Source organism: Dama dama, chromosome 12 (genome assembly GCF_033118175.1).
Source record: "Dama dama isolate Ldn47 chromosome 12, ASM3311817v1, whole genome shotgun sequence".
In the NCBI taxonomy this organism is placed as follows: domain Eukaryota; kingdom Metazoa; phylum Chordata; class Mammalia; order Artiodactyla; family Cervidae; genus Dama; species Dama dama.
Window position 1 is genome coordinate 92,337,586 of NC_083692.1, and position 19,906 is coordinate 92,357,491.

General features: G+C 37.8%; 1 protein-coding gene across 1 annotated transcript in view; it reads left to right on the top strand.

The window, feature by feature from the left end:
- TBCA (tubulin folding cofactor A) overlaps positions 1 to 7,691 on the top strand; it is an 80,371-nt gene extending 72,680 nt beyond the window's left edge. Inside the window, exons 3-4 of the mRNA XM_061158119.1 lie at positions 5,268 to 5,354; positions 7,423 to 7,691. Of these exons, the coding sequence (XP_061014102.1) occupies positions 5,268 to 5,354; positions 7,423 to 7,503 (168 nt within the window). The 3' untranslated portion in view covers positions 7,504 to 7,691. The remainder of the gene's footprint in view (positions 1 to 5,267; positions 5,355 to 7,422) is intronic.
- The last annotated feature ends 12,215 nt before the right edge of the window (positions 7,692 to 19,906 follow it).

Below are 19,906 nucleotides of genomic sequence, written 5' to 3' on the forward strand. Positions count from 1 at the left end.
ATTTAGTTTTTTACCGTTATGTAAATGTTAGCGGTAGGGGTTGTGTAGATGGTCTTTTCAAGCTGAGGAAGTTCTTTGTTTATGGTTTTGCTGAGTATTTTTGTCATGAATAGGTATTGGGTTTTCTCAAATGCTTCTTTTGTGTCATTTGATAAGATCACATGAGTTTTCTTCTTTGGCTTGTTAATACTGTGAATTACATGGATTAACTTCTAAATATTGAACCAGCCTTGATTGTGTTGTATAATTCTCTTAATTGCTGGATTTGAATTGCTAGTATTTTATTAAGGATTTTTGCATCTAAGTTTATGGGAAATAATAGTCTGAAGTTTTTTTTTTTTTATTAAGTTGGGAAGTGTTCCCTCTTTTTTCTTGAAAGATTTGTATAAAATTGATGTTAAGTGTTTAAATATTTGAAAAAAATTGTTCAGTGAAAGCATCTAGGCTTGGAGAGCTCTTTTTCAAGAACTTTTTAATTAAAATTTTGATTTATTTAATAATTACAGAACTGTTCAGTTTATCTGTTGAGTTTTTGTGCTTTATAGTTTTCAAGGAACTGGTCCGTGTCGTCTAAGTGTGAATTTATGAGCATTATGAACATTACTGAGCATTATGAACATTTGTGAGTATTATAAAATTACTTTTAGCGTTTTTTTTCTCTTTTTGTTGGTTGTGAGATCTGTACTGACATTCTCTATTTTGTTACTGATAGTGTCAGTTTGTGCCTTTTTACTTGATATGTGTCAGTCTTAAGTAGACATCTATACTGAAAATAAAGCTTTGTTTCATTGCTTTTTCCCCCTCTGTTCTCTTTCTGTTTTTCATTTTATTGATTTCGGTTCTTGTATTTGTTATTTCCTTTCTTCTGCTTGTATAGGTTTATCTTGCTCTTCTTTTTCTAGGTTCCTGAAGTAAAAATTTAGCTTTTTAATTTGAGATCTTTCCTCTTTACGAATCTAAGCATTTAGTGCTCTAAATTTCCCTCTCAGCATTGCGTTAGCTGAAAATCCCAAAAATTTTAATATGCTGTGTTTTCATTTATCTATGTATTTCTCTGTTTCCTTAGAGACTTCCTTGTTGTGACCCATTAGTTATTTAGAAGTATGTTGTTTAATTTGTAAATGTTTACAGGTTTTCCTGTCTTTCTGTTATGGTCTTCTAATTTTATTCCATTATAGTCAGACATGTACTGTGTTTTATTTCAGTACTTTTAAATTTGTTGAGGTTTTTGTTCATTTTGTGTTTGTTCCTTTTGGTCCAGGATATAGTGTACTATAGAGAATGTTTCATAGGTGCTTGAAAAGAATTTGTATTTTTGTTTCATAGGTGTAGAGTGTTCTATAAATGTCAATTAGATCTTTTGATGGTGTTACTAGGTTCTTTTATATCTTTGCTGATTTTTTTTTTCTCTAGTACTTCTGTCATTTGCTAAAACTGGAGTATTGGAATCCTCAGCTGTATTTGTGGGTTTGTCTCTCCTTTTAGCTTTATTGTTTCTAGTTTCATATGTTCATACTGGTTTAGTATGTACACATTTAGGATCACTGTGTTTTCCTGATGGATTGATCATTTTATCATTATGTAATATCTCTCTGTGTCCCTCATAAATTTTTACTCTTAAGTCTATTTTATCCAATATGAATCCAATATGAATATAGTCACTCCTGTCTTTTTTTTTTAATGTTTGCATGATATATCTTTTTTCTATTCTTTTTTTAATCTATCTCTTTCATTTGAAGTGAGTTTCTTATAGACCTGTTTTAGCTGGTAAATTTAGACCATTCATGTTTAAGTAATTATTGGTATGTCAGTGCTTAGAGCCCAGATTATTTTTGACTCATAGGATTCTTCTTCCATCCTTAACCATTCATCAATAACCACAAAACACAAGTCAGATGAACTTTTTCTGTCTTTCTGTCTGTCTTCTTCATGGCATGGTGACTGGGTCCAAGAGAAGTGTTTCCCAAAGTGTTCGTTTTAAGAGATCCATGTAGAAGCTATAGGGCTTCTTAAGAGGCAGCTTCAGGTCTTCAGTTTCAGAACGCCCCTTCTGCCACATCCTGTTGGTTTCACAGTGCCAGACCAAATTCATTGTGGGAGGTACCTGCTCACGAGCAGGAAAACAAGGAGGTGACGCCATGGGCTCTGTCTTGGCTGCTGACTGCCGGTGCTACTAACGCATGTGCTAGAGCTGAAGCCAGGGGCTGTAACGCACAGCCGGTTAACCAGCCAGTCACACTCGGACTCAGCTTTATCGTTTGTGAACTGAGGACACTGGACTGGGTGACATACCAGGTGTGGTTCTGTCCTTTCTAACTCTGTGATTCTGTTTCTTAGATATCTTTTTTCCCCAGCTTTACTGAGGTAAAATTAAAACTGTATATATTTAAGGTGGATAGCTTGATGGTTTGATGTACATATACCTTGTCAAATATCCACCATATTCACGCTACTTAACGTATCCATCACCTCATATAGTTACTGTTTGGTTTTTTTCTTCATCAGATAGATTTCTTGTTTATTATCACATTACCATTTTAGCACCATATAAAAGAAGAGACTTGACCATCATTCCAGTAATCTCTGAACTACTCTTAGAGCTCAGTTTGACAAACAAATGCATTTACCATTGGTTCTAGAAGCAGCCAGTATCTAACATTAGACTGTCTATAGATTATTATAGGTATAACCAGCCCTGCGGAATGATCTGGATCACTAAGGGAGCTAGAAACCATTGGCTAGGTTATTTCACACACTCTTCTTTTTGAAGAGTTAAAAATCTGCTAATAGATTTTTCCTTTTCAGTGTATATATGTTTGATTCTGAAAGAAACTGATCATATTTTGGTTCAGTGGTTTATTCACTGTTGCAATGAGTCTTGCTACGCTTTCCCCAGGATCCTTAGTTAACCTCAGTCTTGCCATCATCAGCACTAAAGTAAATTGCCAGTTTATCCAGATATTTTAAACAGAGGCACCGTTCATTTGAATGACTGCTTCCACGAAGAACGCTTTGAATGATAATACTTTTTTCATTTATTCAGGTGTTTTGAGGGGTGTCTTTACTGTATAATCATACCTTATATACTGTGTTTTTAAATTATTCCTGACAATTATAATTCAGTGTCAGAAGGTAAAGTATATGATTTGTGGCCTTGATAAAGATGTGGTTTATGGATCCCAAACCATATTTATCACTGTACTGTATGAAGTACAGTGAAGCAGTGTTAAGTGTTTATTTTCATGTTTATTCTCCCACATGGATTGGAGGATGACACCGTCTCTTTTTCATATTTATATCCCCTGTACCTGACATCCTACAACTATATAGTAAGCTTATTGTATGAAATGAGGCTGATAGATGGGAGAGACTGAGATTTGGCCCTTCTTAAGTCAGAATCCTATTTGATTAATTGAGGGATATAGAAAAGAAATGAATACAAGGTACTTTGGACAGCATTGTTTAAAGTTCATTTCAGTGACTGTGCTAAAGCTTGCCAAACAAATTTTACAAGTATACATTTTGGCTTATCATGTGTTTGACCCAATTCTTTGTATTTATTTCATCTTGTTTAATTCCTATAAACCGGGGCGGGGGGGGGTGGGGGGTCCATAGGGGAGGAAATATGAATTCCTTACCCAATTAAATGTCCCTGTCACTGTCTTTTCACATGTATTCAGACTAACCAGACACACAAAAATAAATTGTTAGTGGCTTAGTTGTGTCCAACTCTTTGCCAACCCTATGGACCAGACTCCTCTGTTCATGGAATTCTCCAGGCAAGAAGACTGGAGGAGGTAGCCATTTCCTTCTCCAGGGTGTCTTCCCAATTTAGGGTCGAATCTAGGTCCCCTGCATTGTAGGCAGATTATTTACCGTTTGAGCCAGCAGGGAAGTCCTTAAAAATAGATTAATGGTGATGATTGAATTGCCAAGGCATGGTATGAATAGCCATAAAATAAAGTCATGATCCTGTATTTGAAAGTTTCAACATGTGCCTTATTAGGAAAAGAATTACAAGTTCAGCAAGAGATTTCACCTAAGAAAAGAGATGTGGATAGAGAGCATTGTTGTATATTATAATTTTTATTTTTATTTATATTGTGAACAGTGATAAAACTTTTGGGAAAAGAAAGAAGGTAGTGGGATTCATTAAAGTTTCTATTAGACTGTAATATGATTATGGTTACCATTAAATTATGTCATTTGTTTTTAATGTGCATTAGATAGTAAAGCTTCCAGGTTAAAGTTCAAGATTTTGTAGCCATTTAACCAAAGGTATTTGACCGAACATTACTTTTTGGAAATAAATGTTTCATTGATCTCTGTCTCTTTCTGAGACTAGTTTAAGGAGATAAAGCTTCATATTTCCTTGGGAAAAAGACTTATTTGAGGTTCAACATCTGACACTAATATATTTACCCTCTTACTGATTGGGTTTCCCATTCATCCATTTGATTTTTTTTCTTCTTTTTATGATTTGATATATTATAGTCCAGCTTCAAATGGTGAATTTTAAGTCGAGAAATATCCTCCAAAATAAAGATTCCTGTGTTTAATTCTGTAGTGTCTGTCTTCGGGAGAAATAGACAGAAGTAGAAGTTCAGATTCAGAGGGGCGCCTGGTTGGTAATTTGGATCAAACTGCATGGGGAGAATAATCTCTCCCCTAAAATGAAGCACAGGGATAAGTAATAACTTTTTATGCATGATAAGCATCAGAAATATGAACCTGCTGGTCTTTGCTTTTCATTTTTCCTCACCTCTGTCTTTCAGTGAGAACCTCCTGCAGTGTGCACGCGGTGTGATCAATAACTCAATAACTTTTTTCATGCAGTAATTATCTCCATGTGATATTATCTGAGCACTGTTTTTCTTTATTACTCAAAAGATGCAGGAGATATTTATATAACCAGCTGATCCCATTTTGGATAACGGTGCTTTGTGACAGCAGGAGAAACAGTTTATTTTAAATAACCTTTTTAAATAAATGCTCTATGAAAAGCTTTCAGAGTTAATTTTTACTTAGCATGGGAAGGTGATTACCAAAAAGGTTTAGATCGAAAACTTGTACTTTGTATATTTTACAGTTTGATAATCATTCTTTCTAACTTCTAATAAACACAATTAAAATTAAAATATTGAACCATCTAACATAGCCATAATTTTTTTCTGATTCCTCTAAATCATTCTGTATATTTTCACAGGTGTGAGCTAAATGTGTAAGTTCTGCCACCTCTGCATGTCTCACAGGTCGTCTCGTTACAGGCCGAGATCCTGCAGGAGTCCCGGATGATGATTCCAGACTGCCGACGCAGGTTGGAAGCTGCACACGCTGACCTTCTGCAGTTGTTAGTAAGTGCTGCTTATCTGTCCTAGGTTTCAGTGTTTCTTCAGTCTTAATACATCAAAGGCCAAAATTCTAAATCTTTGACACTGAAAACTAGTTGGTGACATTTTGTTTACTTGCTCAGTGTACCAGCTTATTTTTAAATAATTAATGGAGTTTAAGTGGTGTTTAAGTTATGCCTCCAGTAGAAGCACTGTGTCAGCATATTCACTCTGTTCACTTAAACTGAGCTGAAATATATCTGAGTTATCATGGTAGGTACGCATAGTACTAATATTGTCCAGCAGTATCTTGAATGATTCGATTTTCACACATAAAGATCTTTTTTAATACATAAAATGTGAGTAAGTATTCTGTTTGATGGTTTAAAAGATCCAGATGTTTCAAATGAATTCAGGCTGTTTTACAAAGGATTTGGAATTTTTCCCTATTCAAACCTAAAACGATTTGAGAGAGGAAAGAAAACCCTGTACAGTAATATATAGGCAGTCCTTTCATATTAACTTGGAGCTGGTAACACTCTTTATCATACTTGCTAGTATAAATGTCTTGTGATATAGTGGCAGGACCATTTTAAAAAGGGATTCTAAGAAAAATGAGAAGTTATCTTCTTTCTTTTTTTAAATTTCTTAAAAAAAATAAAAGCAGAATACTGTATACAAGCCAGTTGTTATTGCAATTTGATGATAATTTGATGAATTCTGTCATTTCCTTTATTAACCTTTAGTTTCTAGTTCTTGAGCTAATATTAATTACCAGCTACATAGCTGTCTCCTGTTCATAGTTCTTTCCTGTACATCAAACATAGTGAGGCTTTTTCAGGTTGATCATATGTATGTATTCTTGGAAAGAGAATGAGATTTTTTTTCCCACCAAAATAACATCAGGACTAAGTCTGTAGAAAAAATAAAACAGAAATACTCACATTTTACTTTATTTTTGAAACAGAACTCGTATTTATCTGTAGGAACCTTTTCAAGGCAGGATAACTCTTTAAAGCCAAAATGAAGCTAAGTTTTTAAAATAAAAGAGATGAAATAAAAGATAAATGAAAGCAGGAAATAATTCCTCTATTAAAATATTACCCGGAACAGAAGCATCATTTGTATTTCCTGACAATTGAAATGCTTTTTTCTCTCATGAATGTAGTAACCAAGAAAGTAATAAAAACTGTTTAAAAAATAATATTGTCTTTGGATGATGTATTTGTGTGTGAGGATATATTCAGCAATGTCTGTACCCTCGAAGAGCTCATATGTTCTAACAGAGAACAAAGGCATGTTCAAGTATAATAGAGAAGTTTAAGAAATTCTTACCTGTAGTCTGAATTAAGCAAATCCTGTCTTTTTTCCTTTAAAATTTCATATTAAATACATGTACACACACTTTATTTCCTCTTCCCTCTAGCTGTTTGTATATATTCGTCTTTTATTGCCTGACCTGAATTGCTGACCATAGCTTTGTTTACTAAAAAATCAAACAAAATTTCCTATGCTCTGTGCTCAGTAACTTATATTATTTCATTTATCTGTTACTATTAAATAATAGTTTTGTGTATGATATACCAAGGAAGAACTCAGTCTTTAAATGTCAGAAAATGAAAGCTGTTGTGTCCTTGTAGTAGGGTATATAATACTCATCAACAAGAAGACAGTTCACTTTTCTGATTCAAAGACTGTACTTAACTCTAGTGTGACACCTGCAGCCCTCTGTGTCATTGTGAGTAGCTGTAGGATTATTTCGGTCTGAGTGTCATCATATATGTAATGCATTAGCAAATAATTTTTTATTGTTAGTGCATTAATAATAACCCCATTTTATTGTGTTGATAAAGTGAGAATACAATGTTTTAATTTTTTTCCTGAGATTTTAATTACTTAATGTAAATGGCTTTAGATTACCATGTTTTTTTCTTATTATATAAGAATATATGATATTGTATATTATATATAGAATATATAAAAATTTTTTTTTTAATTTTTGAGCTGCTTATCTTGATAGTTTGTAATATCTGAGTAATAAGTACTGAAGTTCAAGAAGAATAAACCTAATTTTTATTACATTTATTTTCAGGAGAGTGAAAAAGACTTGGAAGAAGCTGAGGAATATAAGGAGGCACGTTTAGTACTGGATTCAGTGAAGTTAGAAGCCTGAAGTTTTCTGTACAGGGTATTTTTTGCGTTAAATCCTGGGATCCATTCCACAATTCATTATTTTTGACCACTGCTATGTGTTCAAGTAGTACGAGAATGTGATTCTTTTTATGCAGTGCATATATTTTTCTTTGCCTAATTTAATGTGTCAAATAAATGAGTTCATCTAATAAAATTGCTTCTTTCATACTTTACAGAGTATTTTAATTAACCTTTTAGCATTAAGTCATAGCCATTTTTGACAGAGAATTAAAATCTGTTAGGTTCTATTTAAAGTCTAGATGTTTTGCTGCTTAAGCGTGAATTAAATTAAAAACAGGATGATTTTTTTTTTCTAAGATAGATATCCAAATTTTGAGTATTTTGTTCTGAGTAGCATACAACTCCCAGGTAAGAAAGTAAGAACCCGGGACTTCCCTGGCAGTCCAGTGGTTCAGACTCCATGCTCCCCAGGCAAGGGGTGAGGGTTGATTCACAGCTGGGAAACTAAGATCATCCCCATACCACGTGGCATGGCCAAAAGATTTTAAAAAAAGGAAAAGTAAGAACTTCTCTATGGATGCAGCCTCACATATTTATTTCTTCACAGTCAAAGTCCAGCATTTCCTTTACTAAGGGGAAACATTTAAATCTTTTTCCAGAAAGATTTATACAGAAAACACCAACCATTTAGATCTTTAAGAATAAAATTCTTATGAATAATAAAGAATTGAATTGTGTTTTAAAGGAATAATAAATGTTGCCAGTACTGGGAAATAAATAAATGAATGTTGTACAGTGCTGGGAAATGTTAAATGGAAAGGGAACCTCTGATTTATAGCTTTTGCTCTTTTCTGTAGTATAAATACTTCCACTGTGACCAACTTCAAGTGGCTGATGTGACATCACCGAACAGAATTGGGAAGGTTCAAGCTAGCTACAGCATGCACTGATCCAGCCAAACCTGAATTACCTTTATTGACTAGAAAAGGGTATTGTTGCATCACAAAGCTTTTTCCCAGTGCTATTGTAAACCTGTAACTTAATCTTTTGAGCTTATTTTTTAAAAATATATAACACTTGTTTTATTATATTTCTAGAAAATATGTATGAGCCTTATGTTACCAACCTAACATGAACCATGATCTAATGAACCAAAATAGTAATAATAACATTTATACTTTAAAACTCATAATTGAAAAAATAAGAAAATGAATTTTTGCTGCTATAAAATACATACTTGTAATATGGTTGATCAAATTTTGGAAGTTGCAGATGATAACTAGAAACTAACATTTATTGAATCTGAAAAAAATCAGAGAAGAGAAAAATAATACTATTCTTTAATATTATTTCTAAAGCCTACTCTGTTTAAAAGCATAGAATGTATCATTTATAAAATAAAACTTTCACTCATTTAGAAAATTACTTCATCAGAGAATAGCATATATCTGAAGCATTTCTAAATTGAAATGTCATCATTTTAATACATATTACATGCCATTTTTAAGTATTTGAGGTAGAAGAGGGGAAGAGTGAGGAGATAAAAACTATAATTACAATGTAAAATTTTATACTAAGATTCAGTATTAGAGATTTGAGGATCAGGAGAATTGAACTCTTTGGATTATCTTGTGGTTTGGTGTTAAGAACAGGTGGAGGTTTTTTGGTTTCAGGCTTATTTTTTTGTTTTTGGCATATTGAGTTTTTAAATTCGTAAAACATTCTGAGAATTTTTGACATGTTCCAGTTGTTCTTGTGGCCAAGAGGCACATTAAGAGCAGTTATAATTGATTAAGCATTAACTTGTTTTTAAGCTTTTATTTAAAACCTATTATTTGTGTAATAATAAGTAGGAATTTCCTAAACTAAGACCTCCAATTAACATAGCAGCTGCTCAATAAACATTTGTAGAAAAAGTGAAGAGCAAGAACATGTCTAGCATTGGGTCTCCTGTATTGCAAACAGATTCTTCACCACCTGAGCCACAAAGGAAGCCTGTTTAACATGTAGAATGAGACAGAATGCTCTGAAGGATTATATCTCGTCATAGACAAAACACATTTAATAGAATGCTTTTCAAACTGTTGTGACCACAAAGCACAGTAAGAAGCACATTATTTTATACAGATGCATATACAATGTATAGATATATAAACTTCTTTGATATATATCTATCAGCTTCTTAGATCTCAAAGCAGTTGTCTCAGTGAATGTGTGCTACAAATTTACACGTTACAGGCATAAAGTGTCATGGTAATATGTAATCACTTAACATTTGTTAAATGCCCTTGTCCTTGCACAGACCAATACAATGGCATCCATAGATTAGACAGGCAAAACAAAGACAAGTGGCAAAATCAAGTAAATCTAATTTTTCCATGTTTTTCTGTACGGCAAAGGTCACATTATTTCTAAGTAAGAATGTACATAGGATAAATAAATAGACACATAACATACAAAATGAGTCAAGTGACCAAATCCACGCTGGTTTTAATGCCATTGAGAGTATTCTCAAATTTCAGCGTTTTCACTTGGATGTTCTTGGCTATCTCCCAAAGTCCTGGACAGGAACTTCCTGTCTGGGCTTTTGGGACATACACATTTTGGATGAGTACTAACATGTTAAGAAGTAGGTTGTCCTTCATTTATCCTATTTTGTACCTTGTGGGTAAGTCATGTAAACAGTTCCTTGGGAAGGAATGGAACTTGTGGGGAGGATTTTTTTTTTTAAACTGCTAAAATAAGCACGTGTTTATGAGTAATGAAACCTGGTTAAAGTAATATATTGTAATGTTCATTTCACTTTTCTTGAATTTCTGGTGAGGAACAGTCAAAGCCTAATATTTAAAAATTGTCTCTATGCCTCTACCTGTGCACTGAATCACTTCCAAATTGAGCAGTCAAACCTGGTTAATCTAAATTACTTTGCAAACTTCATTACATTACTTGGCTTTTAAAAAATCCTATCAAATTTAATAAGGATGTATCTTACAGCTGGTTATCACTTAAATCTTATTATTTGGTCATTTAGATAAACCAAGGACAGATTAATACTTTCTTTGACAGTGAGTTAGGACCTTTAAATGTCAGTGTAAACTTGATAGTATGTGAACAAGAGCTGTGAAGTAAGTATTTGGCATTAAAGGGTTAATCAGGTAATTTAGTCCTTGAGACTCTTTTGAGTGCTTTAGCTGGAAAGAAATTGAATGGTTTAGAAATGGTGCACTCTGAAACAAGTATTAGTGCACTTGAAATTTTCAAGCGTGCTTCATAAAAATCTACATTGCACTCCACTATTCGTTCTTACTGCTCTTATGAGAGGTATTTGTTCATGTATTAGACGGTTGCACAGAAAGGTATGATTAATTTATTATGTTACAGTAGATCTACACCTTTCTTTCCTTTTTTGTGCTTTCTTTTGACAGCTGGATAGTTGACAAGGTGATTTCAAAGTCTTGAGGGCAATATATGTCACCAAAGATTAATATTTTTGTTTTTAATTTTTTGGATGCACCATGTGACATGTGGAAGCTTACTTCCTCAACCAGGAATTGAACCCACGCCCCCTGCATTGGAAGCGAGGAGTCTTAACCACAGGACCAGCAGAGAAGTCCCAAAAGGTTAATATTTTTAAAACACAAGAAGACTTTTCAAATTAATAAGAAAAAATTTGTAGTGTAAAAGATAAAGGATAAAAACAGTTCATAAAATAATAAATGCAAATGAATAGGTTTTTTTTAAATGTTTCGCTTCAGTAGTAGTCAAGTTCAAATTTTAAATACAATGAAGCAAAAATTTTACAGATGAGAATACCTGTTGACTAGGTATGATAAAGTACTATCCAATGAGTTTAGCATAAAGATTGAAGTAAACAAATGGGAAAAGAGCATCACTTACATTATACGCAGTTGATATGTACCAGGAAACACAAGAGGATCATGCGTAAAATAATTGAAGCAACGGGGAAATTAAAGTAGGTAGCTACAAAATGAATATATAAAGTTGTTAGGGATTGAATTATGTGCTTCAAAACAATAGGTTGAAATCCTGACCCCCAGGACCTCAGAATATGACCTCATTTGGAAAGAGGGCCCTTGCGTATTTCATCTGTTCAGATGAGGTCACGCTGGAGAACAGGGTAGGCCTTAATCTGTTCTGACTGACGCCCTAATGAGACAGTGTGAAGACTTACAGTGAGAAGGCCGCAGGAGGCACAGGCAGAGGGTGGAGTTATGCTGTTCTGACTGACGTCCTAATGAGACAGTGTGAAGACTTACAGTGAGAAGGCCACAGGAGGCACAGGCAGAGGGTGGAGTTATGCTGTTCTGACTGATGTCCTAATGAGACAGTGTGAAGACTTACAGTGAGAAGGCCACAGGAGGCACAGGCAGAGGGTGGAGTTATGCTGTTCTGACTGACGCCCTAATGAGACAGTGTGAAGACTTACAGTGAGAAGGCTGCAGGACAGCACAGGCAGAGGGTGGAGTTATGCTGTTCTGACTGACGCCCTAATGAGACAGTGTGAAGACTTACAGTGAGAAGGCCACAGGAGGCACAGGCAGAGGGTGGAGTTATGCTGTTCTGACTGACGCCCTAATGAGACAGTGTGAAGACTTACAGTGAGAAGGCTGCAGGACAGCACAGGCAGAGGGTGGAGTTATGCTGTTCTGACTGACGCCCTAATGAGACAGTGTGAAGACTTACAGTGAGAAGGCTGCAGGACAGCACAGGCAGAGGGTGGAGTTATGCTGTTCTGACTGACGCCCTAATGAGACAGTGTGAAGACTTACAGTGAGAAGGCTGCAGGACAGCACAGGCAGAGGGTGGAGTTATGCTGTTCTGACTGACGCCCTAATGAGACAGTGTGAAGACTTACAGTGAGAAGGCCACAGGAGGCACGGGCAGAGGGTGGAGTTATGCTGTTCTGACTGATGTCCTAATGAGACAGTGTGAAGACTTACAGTGAGAAGGCCACAGGAGGCACAGGCAGAGGGTGGAGTTATGCTGTTCTGACTGACGTCCTAATGAGACAGTGTGAAGACTTACAGTGAGAAGGCTGCAGGACAGCACAGGCAGATGGTGGAGTTATGCTGTTCTGACTGACGCCCTAATGAGACAGTGTGAAGACTTACAGTGAGAAGGCCACAGGAGGCACAGGCAGAGGGTGGAGTTATGCTGTTCTGACTGACGCCCTAATGAGACAGTGTGAAGACTTACAGTGAGAAGGCTGCAGGACAGCACAGGCAGATGGTGGAGTTATGCTGTTCTGACTGACGCCCTAATGAGACAGTGTGAAGACTTACAGTGAGAAGGCCACAGGAGGCACAGGCAGAGGGTGGAGTTATGCTGTTCTGACTGACGCCATAATGAGACAGTGTGAAGACTTACAGTGAGAAGGCTGCAGGACAGCACAGGCAGAGGGTGGAGTTATGCTGTTCTGACTGACGCCCTAATGAGACAGTGTGAAGACTTACAGTGAGAAGGCCACAGGAGGCACAGGCAGAGGGTGGAGTTATGCTGTTCTGACTGACGCCCTAATGAGACAGTGTGAAGACTTACAGTGAGAAGGCTGCAGGACAGCACAGGCAGAGGGTGGAGTTATGCTGTTCTGACTGACGCCCTAATGAGACAGTGTGAAGACTTACAGTGAGAAGGCTGCAGGACAGCACAGGCAGAGGGTGGAGTTATGCTGTTCTGACTGACGTCCTAATGAGACAGTGTGAAGACTTACAGTGAGAAGGCCGCAGGAGGCACAGGCAGAGGGTGGAGTTATGCTGTTCTGACTGACGCCCTAATGAGACAGTGTGAAGACTTACAGTGAGAAGGCTGTAGGACAGCACAGGCAGAGGGTGGAGTTATGCTGCTACAAGCCAAGGGATAGTGAGGTGACACCAGACTTGTGAGAAAGGCATGGAATAGATTCTCCCGTAGGTCCTTGGAGAGTGTATGGCTCTGCCAACAGCTTGATTCAGGCTTCTAGCCTCCAGAACTGTAAGACAATAAATTTTGGTTGTTTTAAGCCACTGTACTTTGTTCCAGTAGTCTTAGAAATGAATACATAGAACCCAACAGCTTTTCTGTATGCCAGCAATAACCAAACATAATGGAAAAATAAATCCCTAAGGAGAGTCATAGAAGATGACATTTTAAAAAATGACTTGTACTGCATATGGAAAGTTGATATTGTTAAAACATGGTTTCTCCCTGTGTCCACTGCAAATTCAATGAAATAAAATACAACATGGTTTGGAGAGAGAAGTGGAGTATTAGGAAATGATTCTAAAATGCAATTTAAGTTTTTTTAATATTTATTTTTTATATATTTGGCTGTGTCGGGGCTTAGTTGAGGCGTGTGAGATCTAGTTCCCTGACCAGGGATCGAACCCAGGCCCCCTGCATTGGGAGTATGGAGTCTTAGCCATTGGACCACCAGGTAAGTCCTAAAACAATGTTTAACAGGAAAGAATATCTGAGAGGGGAATATGAAAAAGAATAGTGATGAGAAACTGGCTCTGCTCACTACCAAAAATTCATAGTGTTTGCGTGTGTGTGTGTGTGTATATATATATAAATTTAGTATATGATAAAGAGTATTTCAGACTTATCAGAAAGATAGATTATTCAGCAAATCATATTGGGGTAACCGGCTTACCATGTGGAGGAAATGTGAAGTTGAATCTGTTTCACCTCTCACACCAAAGTAAATTTCAGCTGAGTCAAAAATTTCAATATAAAAAGGAAAAAAAATGGTGAAACTAATAGATTAACAAAGAATTTTTAATTGATATTATGCAGTGGAGTATAGGGAAATAGAAAATCTAATACACTGTTCATGAGAATTTTAAAGACTGCAATTCTCCACAAAGTAATACATAAATATAATACCACAATTATCAAAATTACAGAGATATAGAAAAATAAATGATGAGACTATCCAAGAAAATCTTGAAAATGGGTAATTAATAAAGGGGAGAAGGGATAAGTATAAGAGGTAGTACAGTTGGACATTGAAACTTAAAATTACTACATTTAAAACAGTGAAACCAATACAACACTAAACTGTCAGTCAGTATAATAGACTAGAAAACCCAAACTCACCCTAAGTATGTATATCAGTAATAAGTACCTGATGGAGGTAGCATCTCAAGTTACTGGTAAAAGGATAGATAATATATAAATGGAATTAGGACAGTCTGAGAAAAGTAAAAGTTGATTTGTATCTCATTTCACACAACAAAGCTTAAATAAAGAATTAAATTTATGCAACAAGCATTTCTTGAGCCTATACTATTAGTCAGGCACTATTCTGAATCTAGGATACAATCGTGAGCAAGACAAAGATCTCTGCTCTTGAGGAGCATACATCTCATGGACAAGAAAATAGCAGGAATGTGTTCTGTGCAAGAACCGGTGGGGCAGGAACCAAGTGAGTAATGGGGAAAGTAGTAGAAGAATTTGTGAGACTTTGTTAAGATAAGGAAAGAAGTTAAAGTTTTATTCTGATGAGAGTCCACAAAGATCTTAACCCAGGGAGTGACACGATTTAATTAGCATTGTTTAAAGATCTTGTTATTCTGTAGAGACTGAATCATAAGAAGCAAACCAGTGTCTCCCCACTGGTCGTTCCAAGTGTACAAATCTCCCATCAGGTTGCCAACAGCGTCCCCAGCTGGACAGACTCCAGGGAGAAGAGCGAGGGCTGCGGCCATCAGCCCCACAGCCTCCCCTCTCCATCAGAAAGCCCCTGGGGAGATGGAAAGCAGGGCCCCTTCAAGTACTCTGATGGGTGGCCTTCTTAGGTGCAAGGATCCTAGACGTGGTCACTTAGCCTTGGGTTGGCCCTGAGAAGTCTGTGGCCTCCTTTCCAGAGACTCAGCTCAGCCTCAGATACCACACCCTGATTGCTCCACCCTCCCCTCCCTCCAGACCCTCCCTTGGCAGAACATAGTTTAGCATGCAGGTTAATTCCAGTTAGGTTGTTCTCTTCTGAATATCCACCTTTCACACCCACTTCCACCAGAGAGAGGTATGGCCATCCCAGGGGTGGTGAGAAAACTATGATTTAGCTGCAAAAGCTACATGTTTCTGTCAGGGTAAAGGCTACAATGAAAACAAAAGTATTGCCTTGTTTATAAATAGGGAATTTAGCGAACTCTGGGGTGAGGAAATAGCTGGGCCTCTAGACATAGTAGCTGCATACTGATTTGTAACATGAACATGGACACAGGATTAGAACCAGTTCTTCCTCCTTCCATGGCACAACCTTGCCTTCAGCACTTAACTGGGTGCTAGGCTCTGGGAATGCAAAGTTATAAGAAGCTCATGATCTGATAACTAATCCTTACAGTGTGGGGGACCAGGTGCTGTCATAAAGTTCAATGTGATATTGAGATTTATAATAAATACCTATTCAAAACAGAGCCATAGGAAAAAGATCAGATCTGTGATTACCAGCGATGAGGGAGGGTGGGAGATCAGGGTTGGGGAAGGGAGAACTGACTGAGGACAGGCAAAGGTACAAACTTCTACTTTATAAGACAAATAACTGTTGGGAATGTAATGTACAACATAATAAATATAATTAACATGGCTGTAGGTTATATATAAAAGTTGAGAGTACATGCTGGGAGTTTTCATTACAAGAAAGAAAACTTTTCTTCTGTTTGTTTGATTTTGTACCCATATGAAATGATGGATGCTTACTGGATTTAGTGTGATGGTCACTTCATGAAGTATGTAAATCAAACCATTATGCCGTATATCTTAAACATATACAGTGCTGTGTGTCTATTATGTCTCAATAAAACTGGAAGAAAAAAAAAAGATTGTGCTACCAAATGAAAGAAGGAAGGAGAAGAGAGAGAGGAAGAGAGAGATAAAGAAGTATTTATTTGGTCATCTTTTTGTTTCTGGCACAGAGATCCTGAAATGCTTGAAATTTCCTAACTGATAGGAAGTGAAAGACACTCAGCTATGTCCTCCTCTTTGAGACCCCACAGGCTATACAGTCCAGGGGATTTTGCAGGCCAGACTACTACTGGAGTGGGTAGCCTTTCCCTTCTCCGCGGGATCTTCCCAACCCAGGGATCGAACCCAGGTCTCCCACATTGCAGGTGGATTCTTTACCAGCTGAGCCACAGGGGAAGCCCAAGAATCCTGGAGTGGGTAGCCTATTCCTTCGCCAGTGGACCTTCCCAACCCAGGAATCAAACCGAGGTCTCCTGCATCGCAGATGGATTCTTTACCAGCTGAGCTACCAGGGAAGCCCTTAAAGGGATAATATTCATAATATTCAAAGTGATAAGAGTGATAATATTCATAATAAGCCCCTTTCAACCACACTTGAGTTTGTGTTAATTGCAGTGATTTTTGGAAAGTTTGGAAGAATAGGGGCTGGTTGCCAAGGAAACCTGGCAGGTTTGTGATTTTTAGTCCTACCCTCTGACGTCCGGAGGTGTTGATTTAATAAATTTAATAAAGAGGCTTGATTTAAGAAGCCTCCATAAAAGTTCATCAGGAGAACTTCCCAGTCGGTGAACTCTTATTAGAGGTTGGGAAGATGGCTTGGAGGCTCTGAGCAGTTTTCCCGTAACTTGCCCTATGCATCTCTTTCATCTGGCTGTTCTTGAGTTAAATCATTTTACAGTAAACCTGCAATTTGATAAATAAAGTATTTCTCTTAGTTTTGTGAGCCACTCTAGCAAATTAATCAAACCCAAGGAAGGGGTTATTGGAACTTCCAATCTGTAGTCGATTGGTAATAACCTGTGTTGGCAGTTGACCTCTGAAGTATTGGGGTGGAGGCAATCTTACAAGACTGAGCCCATAACTTTTGGGATATAATGTTATCTCCAGGTAGATAGCAACAGAATTGAGTTGAATTGTGGGACACCCAGCTGGTGATGGAGAATTTCTTGGTGGGGGGTGGTGGGGCAGAGGGCAGGCAGGGGAACCCATACACCAAAATTGGTGTCGGAATCAGAATCATAGAGGGTCTTATTGGAGCCAAGAGGAAGGGTCAAACAGAAACCTTTCAGTTTGGGTTTCACACAATACACCACAGCCGTCCAAGTTATCTCAAGCAGGAGATAAAATGAAAAACTTGTGCAAGAGTCTTTGAAAGAGCCCTGGACCACAAAGAGTGTGTGCAGTAACAGAACACCTCGCCAGTACTGATGGAAGCGATAAAGGTGATTGGGGTGCTGTGTGCTTAGTCACCTGAGTCATGTCCGACTCTCTGACCCCATGCACTGTGGCCCACCAAGCTCCTCTGTCCATGGCATTTTTCCCAGCAAGAACACTGGAGGGGGTTGCCATGCCCTCCTCCAGGGGATCTTCTCGACCCAGGAATCAAACCCGCATCTCCTGCGTTGCAGGTGGATTCTTCACTGCTGAGCCTCCAGGGGAGCCCACAGGTGGTCACGAGTCCCTCCCGATGAGAAGTCTGAGGGTAGTGGCTCTGAGCGCGGTGCTCTCGGGCGCCGGCTGTCTTGGCCTTTTTGGCTGTATCCTTTTCAGCTGGTAGGTACTGTCTTCCCTCTGGGACCAGCATGGGTGCTCTCACCCTGGTAAGCAAGTCATTTACATTTCCTGGGTCTCCATTTTTCCACTATCAGAATGAGATGAGATTAGATGATGAGTAAGATTTCCCCACTTTTTTTTTGGCTGTTAACTTCTTTAAAATTTTCTTTTTATTTTAAATTGGAATGTAGTTGATTTGGGTTTCCTAGGTGGCTCAGTGGTAAAGAATCCGCCTGCAATGCAGGAGATGCGGGTTCAAGCCCTGGGTCAGGAAGATCCCCTAGAGAAGGGAATGGCAACCCGCTCCTGTATTCCTGCCTGGAGAAGCCCATGGACGGAGGAGCCTGGAGGGCTACAGTCTGTTGTGTCACAAAGAGTCGGACACGACTTGGTGACGAAACAGCAGCTGTGGCGGCATCGTTGATTGACAAGGTGCTGGTTTCAGGTGTGCAGTCAAGTGATTCAGTTATACACACACGACCATCCTCTTTCAGATTCTTTTCCCATATAGGTTATTACAGAATACTGAGCAGAATTTCTTGTGCTATACAGTGAGTCCCTGTTGGTTGTCTATTTTACATATAGCAGTGTGTAATATGTTGTGTATTGGTTGTCTATTTTAGATATAGTAGCGTGTGTATCCCAGGCTTCTAATTTATACCTCCCGCCACGTTTCCGCTTTGGTAACATAGGTTTGTGTTCTTGTTTACATTTTTTACTGGAGTACAGTTGCTAATGTTAGTCTCCGCTGTCCAGCAGAGCGAATCAGCTGTGCATATACATACACCCCCCCATTTAGGTCACCACAGCGCCCTGAACCTAGCTCCCGGTCCCGCACAGTCGGGCCTTATTGTCTGTTCTATACACAGTGGTGTACATGTGTTGATCCCCGTCTCCCAGCCCACCCCACCCCCTCGTCCCCTCTTGGTTATACGTATGTTTCTTCTCTGTGTCTGTGTCTGTGTCTCTGTTTCTGCTTTGCAAGTAGGTTCATCTGTACCATTTGTCTAGATTCCACATATGTGTGTTAATATACAGTATTTGTTTTTTCTTTCTGACTTACATCGTTCTGTATGACCGTCTCACATTTGTTGTCTATGTCTGAGTCTGTTTCTGTTTTGTCAGAAAGTTCATTTGTATCATTTTTTGTGGATTCCACATTTACGTGATACCGTATGATGCTTGTCTTTCTCTTTCTTACTTCACTAAGTATGGTCATCTCTAGGTCCATCCTTGTTGCTGCAAGTGGCATTGCTTTGTTCTCTTTTATGGTTAATATTCCATTGTGTATATATGCCACATCTTTATCCATTCCTCTCATGATGGACATTTATGTTGCTTCCATGTCTTGGCTATTGTAAATAGTGCTTCAGTGAACACTGGGATGCATGTATCTTTTAGAATTATGATTTTTTCCAGATATATGCCCAAGAGTAGGATTGGTGGATCATATGGGAGCTCAATTTTTATAAACAATACTGTTCTCCATAGTGGTTGTACCAATTTACATTCCCATCAACAGTGTAAAAGGATTCCCTTTCTCCATACCCTTTCCAGCATTTACTGTTTGTAGACTTTTTGATGATGGCCACTCTGACTGGTGTGAACTGATACCTCATTGTAGTTTTGATTTGCATTTCTCTGTGTTATTTTTGACCAGAGTAAGGTGTCTTTTGGATCTAGATTTCTCTTACACCAACTGTTACTCAGGGATGAGAATTTTACCTGATTGTTTCCCAACTTGAGCATGATACAATTTTGGAATTAAAAGTTCTGGAGTGGGGTCTGGGAATTCACAAGTTCTAACATGCAGGTGCTGCTAAAAGTGCTTGTCTTGGTACCACAGATGAGAACCACAGGTTTTAGCCATCAGTATGTCAGTTTCCCTGCCCTGTAAAATT